Source organism: Coregonus lavaretus (assembly GCF_964263955.1).
Source record: "Coregonus lavaretus genome assembly, chromosome: 40".
Taxonomy (NCBI): domain Eukaryota; kingdom Metazoa; phylum Chordata; class Actinopteri; order Salmoniformes; family Salmonidae; genus Coregonus; species Coregonus lavaretus.
In genome coordinates this window covers 4,439,546-4,459,354 of record NC_140027.1, presented here as the reverse complement: position 1 = coordinate 4,459,354, position 19,809 = coordinate 4,439,546, and the positions used below count along the sequence as shown (strand labels likewise).

General features: G+C 43.1%; 1 protein-coding gene across 1 annotated transcript; it reads left to right on the top strand.

The window, feature by feature from the left end:
* Window positions 1-321: 321 nt before the first annotated feature.
* On the top strand, window positions 322-19,618 carry LOC311113671 (hexokinase-1-like). The gene is made up of 18 exons (XM_084156954.1): window positions 322-406; window positions 1,982-2,144; window positions 7,709-7,857; window positions 8,448-8,567; window positions 8,928-9,023; window positions 9,107-9,206; window positions 9,468-9,651; window positions 10,052-10,207; window positions 10,381-10,614; window positions 10,854-11,158; window positions 11,594-11,742; window positions 12,008-12,127; window positions 12,713-12,808; window positions 16,480-16,579; window positions 16,833-17,016; window positions 17,342-17,497; window positions 17,828-18,061; window positions 18,385-19,618. The coding sequence occupies exons 1-18, from the start codon at window positions 344-346 to the stop codon at window positions 18,533-18,535; spliced, it is 2,760 nt and encodes a 919-aa protein (XP_084013080.1). The 5' UTR covers window positions 322-343; the 3' UTR covers window positions 18,536-19,618.
* The last annotated feature ends 191 nt before the right edge of the window (window positions 19,619-19,809 follow it).

Sequence of the window (19,809 nt, the reverse complement as noted above, 5' to 3'; positions counted from 1 at the left end):
GGGGCAGGGCATAGCTGACCACCATTCCAGTGCAGCACTGCATCCACCGACAGCCAGGCAGCTAGCAGCTAAGAGAGCTAGCACTGAGACACAGACACTGTGTGTGTGCCTGTGTGTGTGCAACCCAGGCACAGCTTCTTCTTCTTCTTCACTGTTTTACTAGCACTTTTACCTCACAACTCTCTTCAAGGGGGACTAGGGCAGCTCAGGCCTGCTTTCCCTCCTCATTAGGATAAAGAAGGGATCAGTGAAGGACAAGAGATATCGGTCGTTCTCTCCTCCCTTTTTTCTCACCTCCCTTCGTCCGTCCGTCGCTGACGGCCCTCGCATACGTGCAGGCAGGATGATAGCGGCACAGCTTCTTGCATATTACTTCACTGAGCTGAAGGATGACCAGGTTAAGAAGGTGAGTGACTACAACTCTTTTACTGTACTCTTCCCTCTAGAATGGGTCAGTTTTGTAAGAGTAGACGCTGCTGACAGCCATGGACACCGGTTGATATCAATATGCCTCTGGGGCGTTTGATGAGGCTGGACGAGGATAGAGCTTTGGGAGGGAAGCCATGATGGACATCTGATTTAATTTTGATGAGTGGTTTGTCTTGTCTAGAGTAAGCATTGGAACAGGAGTGTGCAGTTTTCAATAAACACACTGTGTGTCCTTGAGATTAGGATGTGCCAGCTGGATGGGCTAGCTGGTGGTGGTCGTGATGCAGTGCATGCTAGCCCCCATCTCATCGCTAAGGAGTGTTTCCGGGGCGTCTGTTGCCCGGGCGTCTGAAGCAGACAGGTGTCTGTGAGCTAGGGGCTGCTGGGAAGGAAGCCGTGAGCACTTCCTCTCTCCCTCCCCCTCTTCTTCTCTCTCTCTCTCTGACTCCTCTCTCGGTCTCTCCCTCTCCATCGTCATGGAAACGGTTAAAGTGCCAAACCCCATTTTGCCTCGCCATCCTCCTCCCCTGACACTAGGCCTGTAACCAAATAAATTCCCTCATCATCCCCGTGGAGAGGAGGGAACACGCCCTTTGGCGATAGACAGATGTTGACCTCAGATCAGAACAGAAACAAGGCACGACATGTAGATGTCAGAAGCATCAGAGCATCTAGTTGTCTCAGGACACACATTATACATTAATACCAAATCCATTGGTTTTGACTTGACCTGTGTGACATCCCCTAGATAGACTCAGTAAAGACAGAGTGGCTCGTGACTGACGGAGTGTGGGATAGGATTTGTGATGTCATACGTGACGTGTAGTGCAGCATGCCCCTAGTACTGTAGCTAGTAGTTAACCATTACATTCCTGATTAAGACCAGTATGAGGGCTGATTCAGCAAAATATTATTATGACGTCAATTATTATGACAGTATATTATATTACCACTATACTATACTTATATTACAATTCATTATGAGAATATTAAATTATCTTAATGATAAAAAATGTTGATGCTCCAAAATTGTACTAATACTTATCATTGTGATGAAAACAGATGGTCTCTGATAGCGTGCGTTACATAATGTTAGTAGCTTACTACTACTTCATTACTAGCGTCACACACATACTCGTCTCTATGTGAAGGCTGCACAATGCTATTTATATCAGGACAATCATTCTCCAGCTATCGGCTTTACAGCAGTAATATTGTTCAGCTCAGCTCTTCTTTTTGGAGCCCAATAGCGACTGATGAATACTAATGCTACTGTAAGAGATGATATAATAATCTGTGGATCATATCCAATTGTTCCCTCTGGACTGTGTTCCATTGCACTCTGGAATAATATGACAACTTGTAATGTCTGTCTGTCTTCATATTGCTAAGTACCTGCACTCCATCATCGGTTGAGTAATATACAGTACCATAACAATACATAATAGTTAAGGTCAGTAAAAACTCATGACCTTAATCCTTGTATATACTGTATCACGAAGACATATCATCATAACATATTGTATCTATTCTTTCCTGTGGTGGTTTATAGATCGACAAGTACCTTTACTCCATGCGTTTCTCTGACGAGACGCTGCATGACATCAAGTGCCGGTTCCGGCGGGAGCTGGAGAACGGGCTGGGCCGTGACACCAACACCACCGCAACTGTCAAGATGCTGCCCACCTTTGTCAGGTCCATCCCTGATGGATCAGGTAAACAGTAATGTCAATACAGAGTAAACTGCACTTCAATACAATTACCTCAGGGATCACATACTAGGGCTGTCCCCAACTTTAAAAAAATATTGGTTGACCGAGAGTCATCTGTTCTTTCGACCAACCGATTGATCAACATTTTAAAACGTGTATTTTTCCATATATAGACACACCCTATGTTTGAATAAAGTTAACTATATGTAGGCTACTGAGCTTGTCTGATGTTTTAAGCACTGCGATAAAAAATTAAGACACACAAATTACTAAAGAGGGAGCCAGAGATCAAAATAGCCAAACCAGAAGAAAAAAACCTGTTCCCTAACCGACTCTCCTCCTCCCACTGCCCGCTGCTGCTGGCCTTCACAGATTCTGCCAATAGGCTACACCAGCGGTCGGCAACCTTTTCTATTTGGAGTGCCATGTCTACTGATCTGCATGCCAGTTATCCATTTGGAGTGCCTAGTTATTGTACCATTTCTACTGATCTGAATGCCAGTTATGATTTTCATATGTACATTTTCGTGGAACAGTTTCATTTCATTTATAATTTGAGATAATAGTCTTCATATCTCAAAATCAACGTAATGTGTTTTTAATCAAAATTCTCTCTAAATGAAAATGATACAAATCTAAAAGTAACTTCTATTGCATATGTAAAAATAGCCTACATAAAGACAACAAATAAAAACATTACAGCTTGCAGGTAGAAAATATCCTGATAAAAATAAATATCCTATAAATCACACTGGCTACGCATGGCCTGTCTGCAAGGAACTTGAAACACTGTATGAACTATTAACTTGGCTTGTGCTAGCAAACTAGCAAACTTGCAACATAGTATAAAATATTCTGGGTCCTCAGAGTTTCCATGCCAGTGAGCTCTGGACAGACAGACAGACACAGCTGTAGGCTATTTGTGCAAGGGATAAGAAGTAATCAGGTAGGCAGGCCTATTTTATGACGTTTGCACTGGATCAGAGCATGACATTTTTTCCCCCTTTCATGCTGAGTGGTTATCGAAAGGGAGAGAGCTGGAAAGATTTTTCAAATAGGCTACATTGAGGAACTATTGTCATTTTCAATGGATGTAAAAACAGACTTTGTTTACTTGCAGTTTGAGGCGAAGAAAAAATTACTTTGAGAAGCTCCACAGTGATGGTGATTTAAGACAATCAGAAATAGTATCAGATCCCCAAATGGGCACATTTATAGGCCTACATTTGTAGCCTAGGCCTACCTCTATGCATAATCAGGTGCGTGTCCTTACTTAAGATTGACAGGAGCGCTTCAAACAAAAGACAATGAATACATTGACAACTCGTAAATGGAATGAAATAAACCAAAACTCTCACAAGTGTAGTCTAGGTTGTGCGCTCTGCAAACAACGTGCCCACTGACAACAGTAAGACTGTAATAATAATATATTGAATGTATTAACTGAAATTACTGTAACCAAACAAATATTGTAGATTATAAATGATGGGAATTAACGGTAAATGTACTACTGGTGATACTAGTGTACCATCCCTGCGGCCTCCACAATGGATTAGTCAATCAGACACGTGTCTTGTGTGCCATAAATTATTTGTATATATTTGCCACTGCTCGACTAAAGAAATCTTGGTCGACCAAACAGCCTATCAACCAAACAATGGACCAGTCGACTAAATTGGGTCAGCCCTATCACATACACATACTAGAAATGTATGCACTCACTGTACTGTAAGCCCCTTTGGATAAAAGCATCTGCTAACTGGCATGTTATATATTAAAGATGCGTTATAAAGGTTTTGTATAATTTCAGCTAGTAGTTTTGAGTGCACACGAGCCAAAACGGGTCCCCGAAAATTGTGCACGATTGTGTGTAACATCATTCATTTCGTATGATATGTTACGTCCTGCAAAAAAGTATTATTATTATAATTTTCCTGTAATTCGGATGATATATTACGAATTCAAATTCGTACAATATTTTACGAATTTGAAAGTGCTTAATATCCTGTCCAATCTCTTGAATACAGTACAGCAATATATACATTGGAAATAACCCACACTGATGATGTTAGTTGCCTCTGCATAACAAAAAAACATATACATTCATAATCATAGGATAATGGGATGCATCCCATTTGGACCTGCAGCTTGCATATCTACTGGCATGTCCTTTCAGCCTACTTCAAAGCACCAAACTACCACTGTTGGACCTTTAACTCTACAGAGAAGATAGTGTTTATACTGTAAGCACTTTAAAGGACACTACACTCCCAGCTTTATCTGTCCTGCAAAAATGTGCTGAGGTGTTTTAAATGGCCAGGGCCATTCTGTGACATTAGGCTTTTTGTGTGTACTGTGTATTTGAACTTGGCAGGTCATATGGCCACCCTGCGCCATTGTTGTGAGCCCAGGAGCAGAACAGTGCTCTCTGTGGCCACTAGAGTGTCTATGGGCTGTTAGTATGATTAGTTGTGCTATAGCAATGCATGATAACATTTAACATATCACACCCAGCTGCATCGCTAATCATTCAACTGCTAGATATAGAGCTCATGCGAAATAATGCAGGGGTCCACCATTTGGGTAGTTGGTTTTATTGGGGACAGTGGAGTTATTTTTTCAGTTTATAGTATATAAATGTATATGTTGTAGTTTAAAGTTACAGGTAAGATTTATAGTTTAAGACATGAAAACAGAGGAGATGAGTTCACTGTTTGTTTCCTTGTTTGTTTACTGCTGATTGCCTTTCAACATCAGTTAAAATGCCCTCGTAAATAAATAACTACATTATTGGGTTACATTAACAAATGTAATGTTGAATGTCAACAGGCAATCTTCCCAGCATAAAGTTATTACTTTGGAGAACGGGAGGGGAAATGCTAAATGTAAAATGGAGCCTGATAGTAAAATGTCAGAAATCTATTTTGAACTTGCTGATAGTAGAGGCCACTGCTGATAGTAGAGGCCACTGCTGATAGTAGAGCCCACTGCTGATAGTAGAGCCCACTGCTGATAGTAGAGGCCACTGCTGATAGTAGAGGCCACTGCTGATAGTAGAGGCCACTGCTGATAGTAGAGCCCACTGCTGATAGTAGAGCCCACTGCTGATAGTAGAGCCCACTGCTGATAGTAGAGGCCAATGCTGATAGTAGAGCCCACTGCTGATAGTAGAGCCCACTGCTGATAGTATATGCCACTGCTGATAGTAGAGGCCACTGCTGATAGTAGAGCCCACTGCTGATAGTAGAGCCCACTGCTGATAGTAGATGCCACTGCTGATAGTAGAGGCCACTGCTGATAGTAGAGCCCACTGCTGATAGTAGAGGCCAATGCTGATAGTAGAGCCCACTGCTGATAGTAGAGCCCACTGCTGATAGTAGATGCCACTGCTGATAGTAGAGGCCACTGCTGATAGTAGATGCCACTGCTGATAGTAGAGGCCACTGCTGATAGTAGAGGCCACTGCTGATAGTAGAGGCCACTGCTGATAGTAGAGAACACTGCTGATAGTAGAGCCCAATGCTGATAGTAGAGCCCACTGCTGATAGTAGATGCCACTGCTGATAGTAGATGCCACTGCTGATAGTAGAGCCCACTGCTGATAGTAGAGCCCACTGCTGATAGTAGAGCCCACTGCTGATAGTAGAGGCCACTGCTGATAGTAGAGCCCACTGCTGATAGTAGAGCCCACTGCTGATAGTAGAGGACACTGCTGATAGTAGAGGCCACTGCTGATAGTAGAGCCCACTGCTGATAGTAGAGCCCACTGCTGATAGTAGAGGCCACTGCTGATAGTAGAGGCCACTGCTGATAGTAGAGCCCACTGCTGATAGTAGAGCCCAATGCTGATAGTAGAGCCCACTGCTGATAGTAGAGCCCACTGTTGATAGTAGAGCCCACTGCTGATAGTAGAGGCCACTGCTGATAGTAGAGCCCACTGCTGATAGTAGAGCCCACTGCTGATAGTAGAGCCCACTGCTGATAGTAGAGGCCACTGCTGATAGTAGAGGCCACTGCTGATAGTAGAGCCCACTGCTGATAGTAGAGGCCAATGCTGATAGTAGAGCCCACTGCTGATAGTAGAGGCCACTGCTGATAGTAGAGCCCACTGCTGATAGTAGAGGCCACTGCTGATAGTAGAGCCCACTGCTGATAGTAGAGCCCACTGCTGATAGTAGAGGCCACTGCTGATAGTAGAGCCCAATGCTGATAGTAGAGCCCACTGCTGATAGTAGAGCCCACTGCTGATGGTAGAGCCCACTGCTGATGGTAGAGCCCACTGCTGATAGTAGAGGCCACTGCTGATAGTAGAGCCCACTGCTGATAGTAGAGGCCACTGCTGATAGTAGAGGCCACTGCTGATAGTAGAGGCCACTGCTGATAGTAGAGCCCACTGCTGATAGTAGAGGCCAATGCTGATAGTAGAGCCCACTGCTGATAGTAGAGCCCACTGCTGATAGTAGATGCCACTGCTGATAGTAGAGGCCACTGCTGATAGTAGAGCCCACTGCTGATAGTAGAGCCCACTGCTGATAGTAGAGGCCACTGCTGATAGTAGAGGCCACTGCTGATAGTAGAGGCCATTGCCAAGAGGTTTACTCCAAACATCCGACCTATGCATAGTTCAGGGTGGCCTATCTTTGTTTGTAAACAGAGCGGCCTGCGGACAGTAAATGCCAAGGCCCAACAAGGCTAGCCTTGCAGAGGGGTCGTATCATAAAGCCAGCCTGCCGTGGGCAGTTCGCTGTCATCTCGCATGTTATAAATAGCCATCGTTTTCAGCCACTGGACATGAGGGGGTCCAGGAAGGGGGATTCAGTCAAAGTTGAGGCTATGGTGACAGCTGACAACTGATATGTATCAAGTATGTGAGATGTGTGTAAAAGTATTATAAACAATTGACTTTATCTTAAACACATTTTATTCTAGGTAGCTAGTTATGTATAGGTAGCCATCAACGCCATGATCAACAAGATAGCAACACACAGGAATACTGTAAAGTAAAATCTAGATGGAACAGCAGCACTCTATAACAGTGTTATAACAGAACATTATCTAGTTAGCCTGAGGATAGAATGACTGTAAGTCGCTTTGGATAAAAGCGTCTGCTAAATGGCATATTATTATTATTATTAATTCTACTTTGCTTTAATGGCAGCTACAAATGGAGTCCTCCTCTAGTCTGTAGGCTATCAGACACACCTCCATCCAATACAGCTCAGTGACATCTCATTCCAGACAGGTCATGGGAACAGACTGTGATAATGCTCTGTGTTCAGCGCCAGACAGATGTAGTGTAATTAGATCAGCTCTGTGTCTGGAGTACACAAACAGCTTGGTGCCTGATCTATACGATCGATATAAACAGGCCTTTCTTGACCTTTTGAGGACAGAGTATGATTTTGGCTCCCTTCCTAAAATGACATATAATCCTGACATATAGCACCTGGCAGGCAATTAATTCAGTTCACCTAAAATTAATTTTGTAGATAGTAACATACTGCTTGAAAGACACTAGAAAATAGGTAATGTTGTTGATGTATTTTAATTTAATTTTAATTTAACAGAAAAGGGAGATTTCTTAGCTCTGGATCTGGGCGGCTCCAACTTCCGTATCCTGCGTGTGAAGGTGACACAAGACAAGAAGCAGCCGGTTCAGATGGAGAGCCTGGTCTACGAGACCCCTGAGGACATTATCCATGGGAGTGGGACGCAGGTCAACAACACCACAAAACACCACCAAAAAACATACCAAAACACCCTCAAAAACACAACAAAACACCCTCAAAACACCCCAAACACTCCCAGACAGTCGCCTATAGTCTCATTCACTCACATCAGAGGTTCTCCGGGTCAAACAATAAGGATCATTCTGTATAAAAGCAGTCACTCAATATTGTCTTGATCTGTTTGTCCTATGAAGTGGGTGTGACATCAAGAAACCCATCAATTACATTTACATGACACTGTTGACCTCTGTTGACTGTTGAAACCTCAGAGAGAGGGCAGTTGGCAACAGTAACGTGATACCCACAACAATTCTGTCACGAGAGAGATCAATTGTGATTGGTTGATACAAAAAACATTCCAGGCTATAACCTATAGGGCTACAGAGTAGTCGTAATAGAGGACTGACTTGAAGAACTGCTGGCCACCATCATGATTCACCAATTCAAACCAGTTTAATTGTTAATTAGGGGTTTGATAAGCCAATAGGGTTGGGTTGCTGCTACTGTTATTATGTGTAATTGTATAACCACGTGCTTCTGTCCCACTCCACTATTCAAGTTCTTTTTATGTCTGTAGCTCTTTGACCATGTCGCAGAATGCCTCGGTGACTTCATGGAGAAGCAAAAGATCAAGGATAAAAAACTCCCTGTAGGATTCACATTCTCCTTCCCATGTGCCCAAACCAAACTGGACGAGGTAAGAGGTTCCAACAATGTATGCTTTTATAATGTTTTATTCGAGATGTTGAGAAACCATAATAAATTACATTATAAAATGAATTATATTTTAGTATAAGCCAACGTTTAGGGTTTGAGTTTGCACATTTCTGTTGTAACTGTGGGGGTGGTACCTGCCTGGGGGGACAAAATTTAAAAAAAGAATGTCCACAAAGCCAACACTAGCCAACACTAGCCAACACTAGCCAACACTAGCCAAAACTAGCCAAAACTAGCTAACACTAGACAACACTAGCCAACACTAGCCAACACTAGCTAACACTAGTTAACACTGGTGGTCATAGAATAGACTTATTTAAAAAAGTGCTGTCTGTTACAGGCCGTCTTAGTGACTTGGACAAAGAAGTTCAAAGTGAGTGGTGTAGAAGGCATGGATGTCGTGAAGCTTCTGAACAAGGCCATCAAGAAACGAGGGGTGAGCTTTCTTATTTCTTAACCATAAATTAATTACCACGTATGCCACTAGAAGAGAATTAGAAAACATATTGTATTTGTCAGGACTATGAAGCTGACATCATGGCAGTGGTCAATGACACAACCGGAACGATGATGACCTGTGGGTTCGACGATCAACGATGTGAAGTTGGCATCATCATAGGTGAGGATACACACCATTCAATACATGTATGTTCGCATATGCTCAAAAGGGTTATTGATAAAAGGTGGTAAAAGTACTGTGCAGCATGCCAATGGCAAAGAATGGCCATGGCATTCTAGATTCATGTTCATTCGAAATTCTACACAGAGAGGCATAGCTCTAGTGAAAATTAAGCAGATGTCCATTTTGCTGCACAGTATTCTCCTGTGGCTTGCCGTAGTGCTCCAGCCAGGTTATTTACTAGGCTGGGTGTACTTTCAGGTACTGGTACTAATGCCTGCTACATGGAGGAGCTGCGGCACATTGACCTGGTGGAGGGAGACGAGGGCAGGATGTGCATCAACACAGAGTGGGGGGCGTTCGGGGACGACGGGTCTCTGGAGGACCTCCGTACAGAGTTTGACCGGGAGATCGACCGAGGCTCCCTCAACCCTGGGAAACAGCTGTAAGTCAAGACTGCAGGGCCTGCATGGTACTCAGGACTGCTAAGTGGAATATGTGTTTATGGTTGTTGCTATAACGGCGTTATAACCTAAAGCTAATCCCAGTGCAATTTGTCAGTTAAACTTCCATTGAATCAGGCACTTTTTGGAGCCTCAAAAGCTTCAACAAATCACCACAAGTGATAAATATGTAGGGCTCCAGGCCAGGGGCTTGCCACCCTCAGCGTCAAGATAAAACAGAAAATATTGTAGACATTGTTCAACCCAAGTGGGTATTTACAAAATCTCCGGGAAGAGTCATGTCACATAACAATAAATCCTCAGAGAACGTAAAGCTGTGTATTTGTTTACAAGCCCTAAAAATCAACTGACAGTGTCTCTGTTGTGTCTTTGTCTGGGAAGGTTTGAGAAGATGGCCAGCGGGATGTTCATGGGAGAGCTGGTCCGCCTCATCCTGGTCAAGATGGCCAAGGAGGGCCTGCTATTCGAGGGTCGGATAACCCCCGAGCTTCTGACGAAAGGGAAGATCGAAACTAAGCATGTTTCAGCCATTGAGAAGTAAGAGGTCAACGATGGACAGTTTCTTCCAAGGAAAATATACACAACTCCATTGTTTCTGTGGACTATATGACCTCCATTACATACAATGAAAAGTTATTTGAGGCTAAGTGAGCTATAGAGCTCAAGCACTACATAAATGCAAGCCATTGACCTGTCTCTCCCCATGACAGGAGCAAGGAAGGCCTGACCAAATGCAAGGAGATCCTAACGAGGCTTGGGGTGGAGCCTTCTCAAGAGGACTGTGTTGCCGTGCAACACGTGTGCACCATCGTATCCTTCCGCTCTGCGAACCTCATCGCAGCTACACTGGGAGGTATCCTTACACGCCTGAAGGACAACAAGGGAGTCGCCCGCCTGCGCACCACTGTGGGAATAGATGGGTCGATGTACAAGATGCACCCTCAGTGAGTGCTCAATCCTACTGGAGGTAGATAGGACCTCCTCTGTGCAAGAACACAATAAGAGAACAAGAGGGAATTTCAAAATAGCCACAGGTGTCAAAGAATATGCTGGTCTCTACCACAAGTGATGATGCAATAACTTATTAAGATTTACATTTCTCTGAGAAGTACTAGACTTCGATACAGAAATCCAAACAGCTTGTTATCTCTTCCATCCATCCACCCCTCTCATCTCTCTGCAGATATGCCCGGCGTCTCCACAAGACGGTGCGGCGTTTGGTGCCCGACTCTGACGTCCGTTTCCTGCTGTCCGAGAGCGGAAGTGCCAAGGGTGCTGCCATGGTGACGGCGGTGGCGTACCGTCTGGCCGACCAGACGCGCCAGATCGCCCAGACACTGGCCGAGTTCCGTCTGAGCAAAGCCCAGCTGCTGGAGGTGAAGAAGAGGATGAGGACGGAGATCGAGAATGGCCTGGGGAAGAAGACACACGACTCGGCCACCGTCAAGATGCTGCCCACCTACGTGCGCAGCACGCCTGACGGAACAGGTGACCAACAGGAGGGCGTTGTGGAAAGATGGATGGATGGATGGATAGCAGGAAGGATGGAAGGAGGAATTAATATATATTCTCACCACTATTCAGAGTTGGGGGGAATCAGTTCCATTTGAATTGTAGTCGATTCAGGAATTCAATGACACTTCCATAGAGGAATTCCTTGTTCAACTGTTTGGGAATAAAATGGGGCTGACTTTGATAATTGGTCTACTTTTTGTATAATCCTTGGGCATTTGCATGTTAGAATCCCTTCATTTTACTGAACTGTCACCCAATATCCCTGCCAATCTGAACAGCAAACAGATTAAGGTCACAGACCTCAAGCGATTCATACAGTTAGAACTATGAAAATCAACACTTGAAGCATGAGAATATCTTATGGAAATATCATTATCATTAGCTAATAAGCCTGCTTTCATGTTACAGAAAATGGGGATTTCCTGGCTCTGGATCTGGGAGGGACAAACTTCCGGGTGCTGCTGGTTAAGATCCGTAGTGGGAAAAGGCGTACAGTGGAGATGCACAACAAAATCTACGCCATTCCCATCGAGGTCATGCAGGGCACGGGAGAGGAGGTACAGCAATGGCTGAAATTACTAAATGTCATTATAACACGCATTAGAGTCGGTCTCAGTTCATGAACTATGATTCATCCGTTTTCAAATGTCCATATACGTACTTCAGTAACTTTTCCATCCATAAATTGAGTCTAATTTATTTATGTCTGCACTGAAATAAATACTGTCAGCACATCATAAAGCCAATTCATCATTCAATCCATCATTAAATGAATACAGTCAGCGTATGATTAAAGCCGGTTTTCTCTACCGTTTCCTCCAGCTCTTTGACCACATTGTGTACTGCATCTCTGACTTCCTGGACTACATGGGCATGAAGAGCGCCCGTCTGCCTCTGGGCTTCACCTTTTCCTTCCCCTGCCACCAGAAGAGCCTGGATGCGGTGGGTAGTTTATCCGCTGGCTAACACCTACCCTGGAGGAGACCCCAAAATAACTCCTGTCCCGCACGATCCCCCAAAAATGGAATCACTCTCACTGACAATTATGATCAACATTCGCATCTCACAGTATATTTCACTGTTCGATCTCAGAGTGACAGTCGTGACTGCTATAACTATAAAATCTGTGGAGGCACCGAATATCAAGTTAATGTATTAAAGTAATCACAGAGCTGGGACGATAAACCGAAAATTATTAACACAGACCACTTATCGCAGGCCTTTTTCTAATATCGTTCATTACGATAAGTAGCCTATACTAGAGAAATGTGAAGTTTTAAATTAAATACGTTTGCTAATTTGGGTGATTGTTAATGGGACAATTGGTGGCTACAACAATAAATACATTTAAAAAAACAAGTTTAAAGGGTAATAAAACAAACTGTGGTGCACATTGTTATAAACATATCGTTTTATTTAGCATTATCGCATCAATTCACGCAATTTATCGCGATATAGATTTTTGCCCATATCGCCCAGTTGTAGTTGATCGTAGCATAACCAAAAAGTGCCTTTTCTATTTTTCAGGGTATCCTCGTGAACTGGACCAAAGGCTTCAAATGCACAGACTGTGAGGGTGAAGACGTGGTGGAGCTTCTCCGGGAGGGCATCAAGAGGAAAGAGGTGAGGGGAGGGGAGGGTTGGACACCACGCCTTATGTCACACCACTGTGATAATATGTAACACATCCCCACAATATAACTCCACCACATAGAGTAGAATCAAATAACTGCTGTGGAACCAGTGTTGCCAACTATTTTTCAGTGAGAATCACTATTGACTCATTGATTTGACGCTAGAAGTTGCTGGATGACGTTTTGCTGTTGCCCTGCACGGCTGCGGTCCCCGACATAGCGTTTTTTTGGTGCACCATTGCAGTGACTTTTCTTGCACAGACAGCTTCTCCAACTATTTGCGGCAGAAAAGTTTGCCTGGGAAAAGTCGCTAAATGTTATCAAATCCATAGAAACCCTTGGTGGCAAAACTCCCCAAAGCAGACTGAAAAGTAGCTGAATTTGTTGCTAGGCTCTTTTATCAATAAAAGTCGCTGGAGGGGTCTGAAAACTCGCTAAATATTGCAACAAAATCACTAAATTTGTAAAACTGTGTGAAACTGTCATTACACTCATGCACCATAACTGAACTGCCACTACACTGTCTCAGTCACCATCAACATTAACAGCCCACGTTTACAGTTGATCTCATTCATAACACCATTTATTTAACAATAAATCACTTGGAAATACTGATACCATCCCAAGTAACAATGTATCAATTTATTCAACAATGCAAAATGCCAGACCACAATATTTAAAAAACAATAGCATATCATGCTACGTTACCATTAGTAGAATATGCTAGTAGCATATGCTATGTCTCCATTGGCAACTTTCAGCCTTGCTGCAGTAACTCAGTTACAGTGGGGGGGAAAGTATTTAGTCAGCCACCAATTGTGCAAGTTCTCCCACTTAAAAAGATGAGAGAGGCCTGTAATTTTCATCATAGGTACACGTCAACTATGACAGACAAAATGAGGAAAAAAAATCCAGAAAATCACATTGTAGGATTTTTAATGAATTTATTTGCAAATTATGGTGGAAAATAAGTATTTGGTCACCTACAAACAAGCAAGATTTCTGGCTCTCACAGACCTGTAACTTCTTCTTTAAGAGGCTCCTCTGTCCTCCACTCGTTACCTGTATTAATGGCACCTGTTTGAACTTGTTATCAGTATAAAAGACACCTGTCCACAACCTCAAACAGTCACACTCCAAACTCCACTATGGCCAAGACCAAAGAGCTGTCAAAGGACACCAGAAACAAAATTGTAGACCTGCACCAGGCTGGGAAGACTGAATCTGCAATAGGTAAGCAGCTTGGTTTGAAGAAATCAACTGTGGGAGCAATTATTAGGAAATGGAAGACATACAAGACCACTGATAATCTCCCTCGATCTGGGGCTCCACGCAAGATCTCACCCCGTGGGGTCAAAATGATCACAAGAACGGTGAGCAAAAATCCCAGAACCACACGGGGGGACCTAGTGAATGACCTGCAGAGAGCTGGGACCAAAGTAATAAAGCCTACCATCAGTAACACACTACGCCGCCAGGGACTCAAATCCTGCAGTGCCAGACGTGTCCCCCTGCTTAAGCCAGTACATGTCCAGGCCCGTCTGAAGTTTGCTAGAGTGCATTTGGATGATCCAGAAGAGGATTGGGAGAATGTCATATGGTCAGATGAAACCAAAATATAACTTTTTGGTAAAAACTCAACTCGTCGTGTTTGGAGGACAAAGAATGCTGAGTTGCATCCAAAGAACACCATACCTACTGTGAAGCATGGGGGTGGAAACATAATGCTTTGGGGCTGTTTTTCTGCAAAGGGACCAGGACGACTGATCCGTGTAAAGGAAAGCATGAATGGGGCCATGTATCGTGAGATTTTGAGTGAAAACCTCCTTCCATCAGCAAGGGCATTGAAGATGAAACGTGGCTGGGTCTTTCAGCATGACAATGATCCCAAACACACTGCCCGGGCAATGAAGGAGTGGCTTCGTAAGAAGCATTTCAAGGTCCTGGAGTGGCCTAGCCAGTCTCCAGATCTCAACCCCATAGAAAATCTTTGGAGGGAGTTGAAAGTCCGTGTTGCCCAGCAACAGCCCCAAAACATCACTGCTCTAGAGGAGATCTGCATGGAGGAATGGGCCAAAATACCAGCAACAGTGTGTGAAAACCTTGTGAAGACTTACAGAAAACGTTTGACCTGTGTCATTGCCAACAAAGGGTATATAACAAAGTATTGAGAAACTTTTGTTATTGACCAAATACTTATTTTCCACCATAATTAGCAAATAAACTCATTAAAAATCCTACAATGTGATTTTCTGGATTTTTTTCTTCTCATTTTGTCTGTCATAGTTGACGTGTACCTATGATGAAAAATTACAGGCCTCTCTCATCTTTTTAAGTGGGAGAACTTGCACAATTGGTGGCTGACTAAATACTTTTTTCCCCACTGTATACTCAATGTGCTTCAGTCATTCTGGACTTGTTGTTCTGAGGGGTTCTCAGCCCAACTCACACACCAACATGTTTCTCAGTATATTTTTATACATTTCACCCTTTTAGATGGAGGATGGAGTAAGTATTAGTTGAATGTCAATGAGCAAATTGATTCTGAAAAACCCCAAAACAGGTAAAACAGAGCCGCAATGCTAGTCTCGAAAACCCGTCCCTAGGCAACACAGTGACTAGAGCCTGGTTTCAATTATGGACTCTTTTGGCATAGAGAAACTACGTCACTGCCAACGTCACTACTTTATCTGCTTGTATAAAATACAAAATATTGGAGATCACTTAGGTTATTTTTAATGAGTGCATTTCGCAAGTGGCTAGTTTGCATCAACTACCTTCACTAAAACCACTGCACGCTTTGGTTTATAATCGCGACTTTCTGGCATGTCTGCCTCGTGATTTGTGGGAGAGACCAGATTCTTATGTATTTTTATCGATGTAGGCAGTGACGTAGTTCATCTAAGACATAAGAGCCCATTATTGTAACCAGACCCTAGTCACTGTGTTGCCTATGGTTGGATTTTAGAGACTACTGCAATGCAGAGGTGTGGAAATTATTAAAATAGCATGCCGTTATTAACATCATAAGAAAATTGTAATAAACAAGAATGCAAAAATGACTGTAAATCTTTACAGGCAAAGTATAAGGCAAATTAACTTGAGAGTGTTTGTTGTGACCATTTTTGTGATCGAATATTTATAGCAACAACCAAAAAAATCAGGATCTTTACAAATGGGAATGGGAATATTATATCTCTTTGTCAATTGTGTGTGTGTGTGCCTGTCTGTCTCCTGTCTCCTGTCTGAGCTTCTGCATAATAATGAGTGTGTGGAGGGTCAGTGGGTTGCATTGTTCTTGGAGTGCTATTTGAAAGGTTGCCATGTCTGATATCATCTTTCAGTTGAACCAGCCATTCACTAACATTTCCAGGGTGGGGAGTAGTTCATTCATTGAGAAACAACCATTTGTACACACCAACACTCACACTGAAAATTATATTTGAAATGTACTCAATAAACTTACAGTTTGTGTATTGATGTTTTCTGCTTTATGACATGATGCATGACCTTCAATGGAGGTTAGTTTGTTGGCTGTGACAGTACATTAAGGTGACGAATGTCAATACTATTTAAAGCATTATGTGAAGCAGAAAATGTACAGTTCAACTCACTCAAATGTACTGTTCAACTCATAATGTTGTTTGTGTGTATGTGTAGGAGTTTGACCTGGATGTGGTAGCTGTGGTGAACGACACTGTTGGAACAATGATGACATGTGCATATGAAGAGCCCAACTGTGAGGTTGGACTTATTGCAGGTATTCAGGCCACTACTTAATTTCATCAACACTTACAGTGCAACATTGTTTTTCTATAAAATGCTAAATCAGTTGATGAAATTGGATACAAATCTAATGGCTAAAACATTTACACCAAATTGTATATAATTTACTGTAATGTACATTGTAATAAGTAGTATATCCGCATGATATATAATGCTGTACAGATTTATAGATGCAGAGATTTCAAAATGGCTGCCTAAGTCCTGGGATGTCACGTGCATTCTAACAGGGACGGGCAGTAACGCTTGTTACATGGAGGAGATGAGGAATATAGAGACGGTGGAGGGGAACGAGGGACGCATGTGCGTCAACATGGAGTGGGGCGCATTCGGGGACAATGGGTGCCTGGATGATATCAGGACGCAGTATGACCGCGCCGTGGACGAGAACTCACTCAACGAGGGCAAACAGAGGTGACGATTGAACAGCCAAACTAGTAAATGGCTCTCTGGCCACAGGATAGGTTGGAATTAGTTTTTTTGGTTGTTGTTTTTTTGGCCTAAGTGTTTTGTTAATGTCCTGAGTATGCATCTGTACTTTATCGTATTTGAACCAGAATCCTTTATTGACACTAAAATACTTTAATGTTATCCATAATAAAATGGTGCTTGGTTTGATTGTTGATATGTTAGACTAGGACTCATCGATGGACTACTATGCTCCCTGAGGAGAGATGGGCCTAAGTAAATAACGAAGTTATATGCCTCAAATGTGGGGGGTTTTCACTCCATGTCTCAGGTATGAGAAGATGTGCAGTGGCATGTACCTGGGAGAAATTGTGAGGAACATCCTGATTGACCTGACCAAGCGCGGCTTCCTGTTCCGTGGAAAGATCTCTGAGACGCTGAAGACCAGAGGCATCTTTGAGACCAAGTTCCTGTCCCAGATAGAGAGGTATGGAACTTGTGATTAAACAGCAAAAATCTCTCGCTGTACTTAGATTTGACCCTATTAACTAAGGATATGTGCCTGGGGATGTACATAACCATCCTGTTGTAATTTGGGATGTACAGAGATTATCTACGCTGTTGAGAACCAACACTTCATACAATTACAAATTGTTCACAACAATGGCATCTACATTGTTACAAACACATAAGAATATGATACAGACACCTTTATGAGATTGTAACCAATATTTGGCCTACCTGTATGCATAAGTTACTATTCAGTATCCAGTGACCCAATGGCTCTTGATTGACCTTTAACCCTTTCTTTCCCCAGCGATCGCCTGGCCTTACTGCAGGTCAGGGCCATCCTACAGCAGCTGGGTCTGGACAGCACATGTGACGACAGTATCATCGTCAAGGAGGTGTGCAGCACTGTGTCCCGCCGCGCGGCTCAGATCTGCGGAGCCGGAATGGCCGGCGTGGTGGACAAGATTCGCGAGAACAGAGGGCTGGACCACCTGGACGTCACTGTGGGGGTGGACGGAACACTCTACAAACTGCACCCACAGTGAGTAATGGAGGGATAGAGAGAGAGGGAAGGAGAGGTGGAAAAGGAGAGCCAGTGTTAGGTCATAGCAAACTAAATCCAAAGCTTCCTTTAAATGTTAAATGGTGGAAATTAGAAGCATGCCCATAATGACATGTGATATTAGTGTCAGAGGATAAGGACATTTCACTTCTGCCACCTCAGGTCTACTTAGATATCATAGAAATATAACTCTTGAGTACAACTGTAATGAATAGGCCTCATCAATTCAGTGATATGTCCTATGAGAGACAATTTTCCTTATACTCGTCTGACTATGTGTGCCTGTCTCCCTGTCTCTCCAGCTTTTCCCTGATCTTCCACCAGACAGTGAAGGAGCTTGCCCCCAAGTGTAATGTCAACTTCCTGTTGTCGGAGGATGGGAGCGGAAAGGGTGCAGCCCTCATCACAGCCGTGGGCTGTCGCCAGAGAGCGCAAGAGGCGCAGCAAGTGTAATGAGCCGCCCCACCCGTCGCCCTGACAACACCCTGCTGCTCCAACTTTTCTTCCACCCATCGCACAGCCCCACCCTCCATCTCCCCATAGCCCCGACCCGGCAGCCGTGACTCCACCTCTGCCCCACCTGGCCACTCTCACAGCCAGAGACATGTCCGCATGCATAGGGAATTAAAAATACTAGAATATTTCACCTTAATTTATTTATACTGCACCAGAAGGGTTTATCATTTAAATGTTTGTACATTTTCCTCAATAGCTTGTTGTCTTAAGTATCTGATAAATATAATCTCCTTAGGCGTGCAATATTTGTGTTTTGCCTAAAAAAATCCAAGAAGTCACAAGTAGGATTTTGCACCAAACAAAAAGTTCTCTGTACTTTCTACTGGATATGCGAGTTACAAGAGTAGTAGTATTTTGGTGGAACTCTCAATTGAACCAGTGAATATTTAATCCAATGAATGATACAACAACTCCTTTATAGTGATTACACTCTTTAGATATATTTTCCAAAAAGGCCTCACTGCTTATAGGGTGGAACGTAAGAGTCTCGGCTGTAAAAAGTTATAATTTTACGCACCACCTACATACTATTTTCACACCATGTACTAGTCTACTACTAATCATTTTTGGTGTAAATGTATGTCAAAAGAAACTCACATAATAAAGTATTCCGCCTTCACCTAACCACTTTTTCTGAGGAGCTTGGAGAGCTGAATGACCCCCCCCCCCAGTTGAAGTGTTATACCTTGTTGCTACATAAATGTGAATTACTACTATACTTTAGGTGTTGTGTTCAATCCCACCTATACACGCATTGTGTGCACAAATAATACATGTTAATTGGGCCCCAAGACAAGAGTGGCTACTCCGAGCGCTTCTGTGTGTACTTGTGGCTGAATGTCTCTGTGAGTCCTACTGTAACATGACCTGTAGCTTTACATGTCCAAAGCTGTATGGAGACTGCATGCCTTATTCTGAGACAAATGGAGGGTACTGGATCCTTTTATTTTATATATCAAAATAGATTTGTGTTTCAAACTGTGACAAGTGAATTCATTAAATTATATTTTGTTGTGCAGTAAATACTGTGGAGATGTCTCTTTATTAGAATTTCACTGTACAGGTGGAGCCGATTCTACTATAGCCTTCAAGACATGACAAAAGACACCTCCAAAGATGGATGGGCTATTTTAAACCTAAATAGACATAATTCTTCAACTCAAGGGTTTTTCCTTGTTGTCTATCACCAAAGAAAAAGCAGAATTCATTCA

Excerpts from the sequence above, each read along its gene's own strand:
- LOC311113671 (XM_084156954.1), top strand. The coding sequence starts at position 344 with ATGATAGCGGCACAGCTTCTTGCATATTACTTCACTGAGCTGAAGGAT. Across the intron at positions 407-1,981 it reads AGGATGACCAGGTTAAGAAG|ATCGACAAGTACCTTTACTC; the intron begins GTGAGTGACTAC and ends GGTGGTTTATAG. Across the intron at positions 11,743-12,007 it reads TGCAGGGCACGGGAGAGGAG|CTCTTTGACCACATTGTGTA; the intron begins GTACAGCAATGG and ends CGTTTCCTCCAG.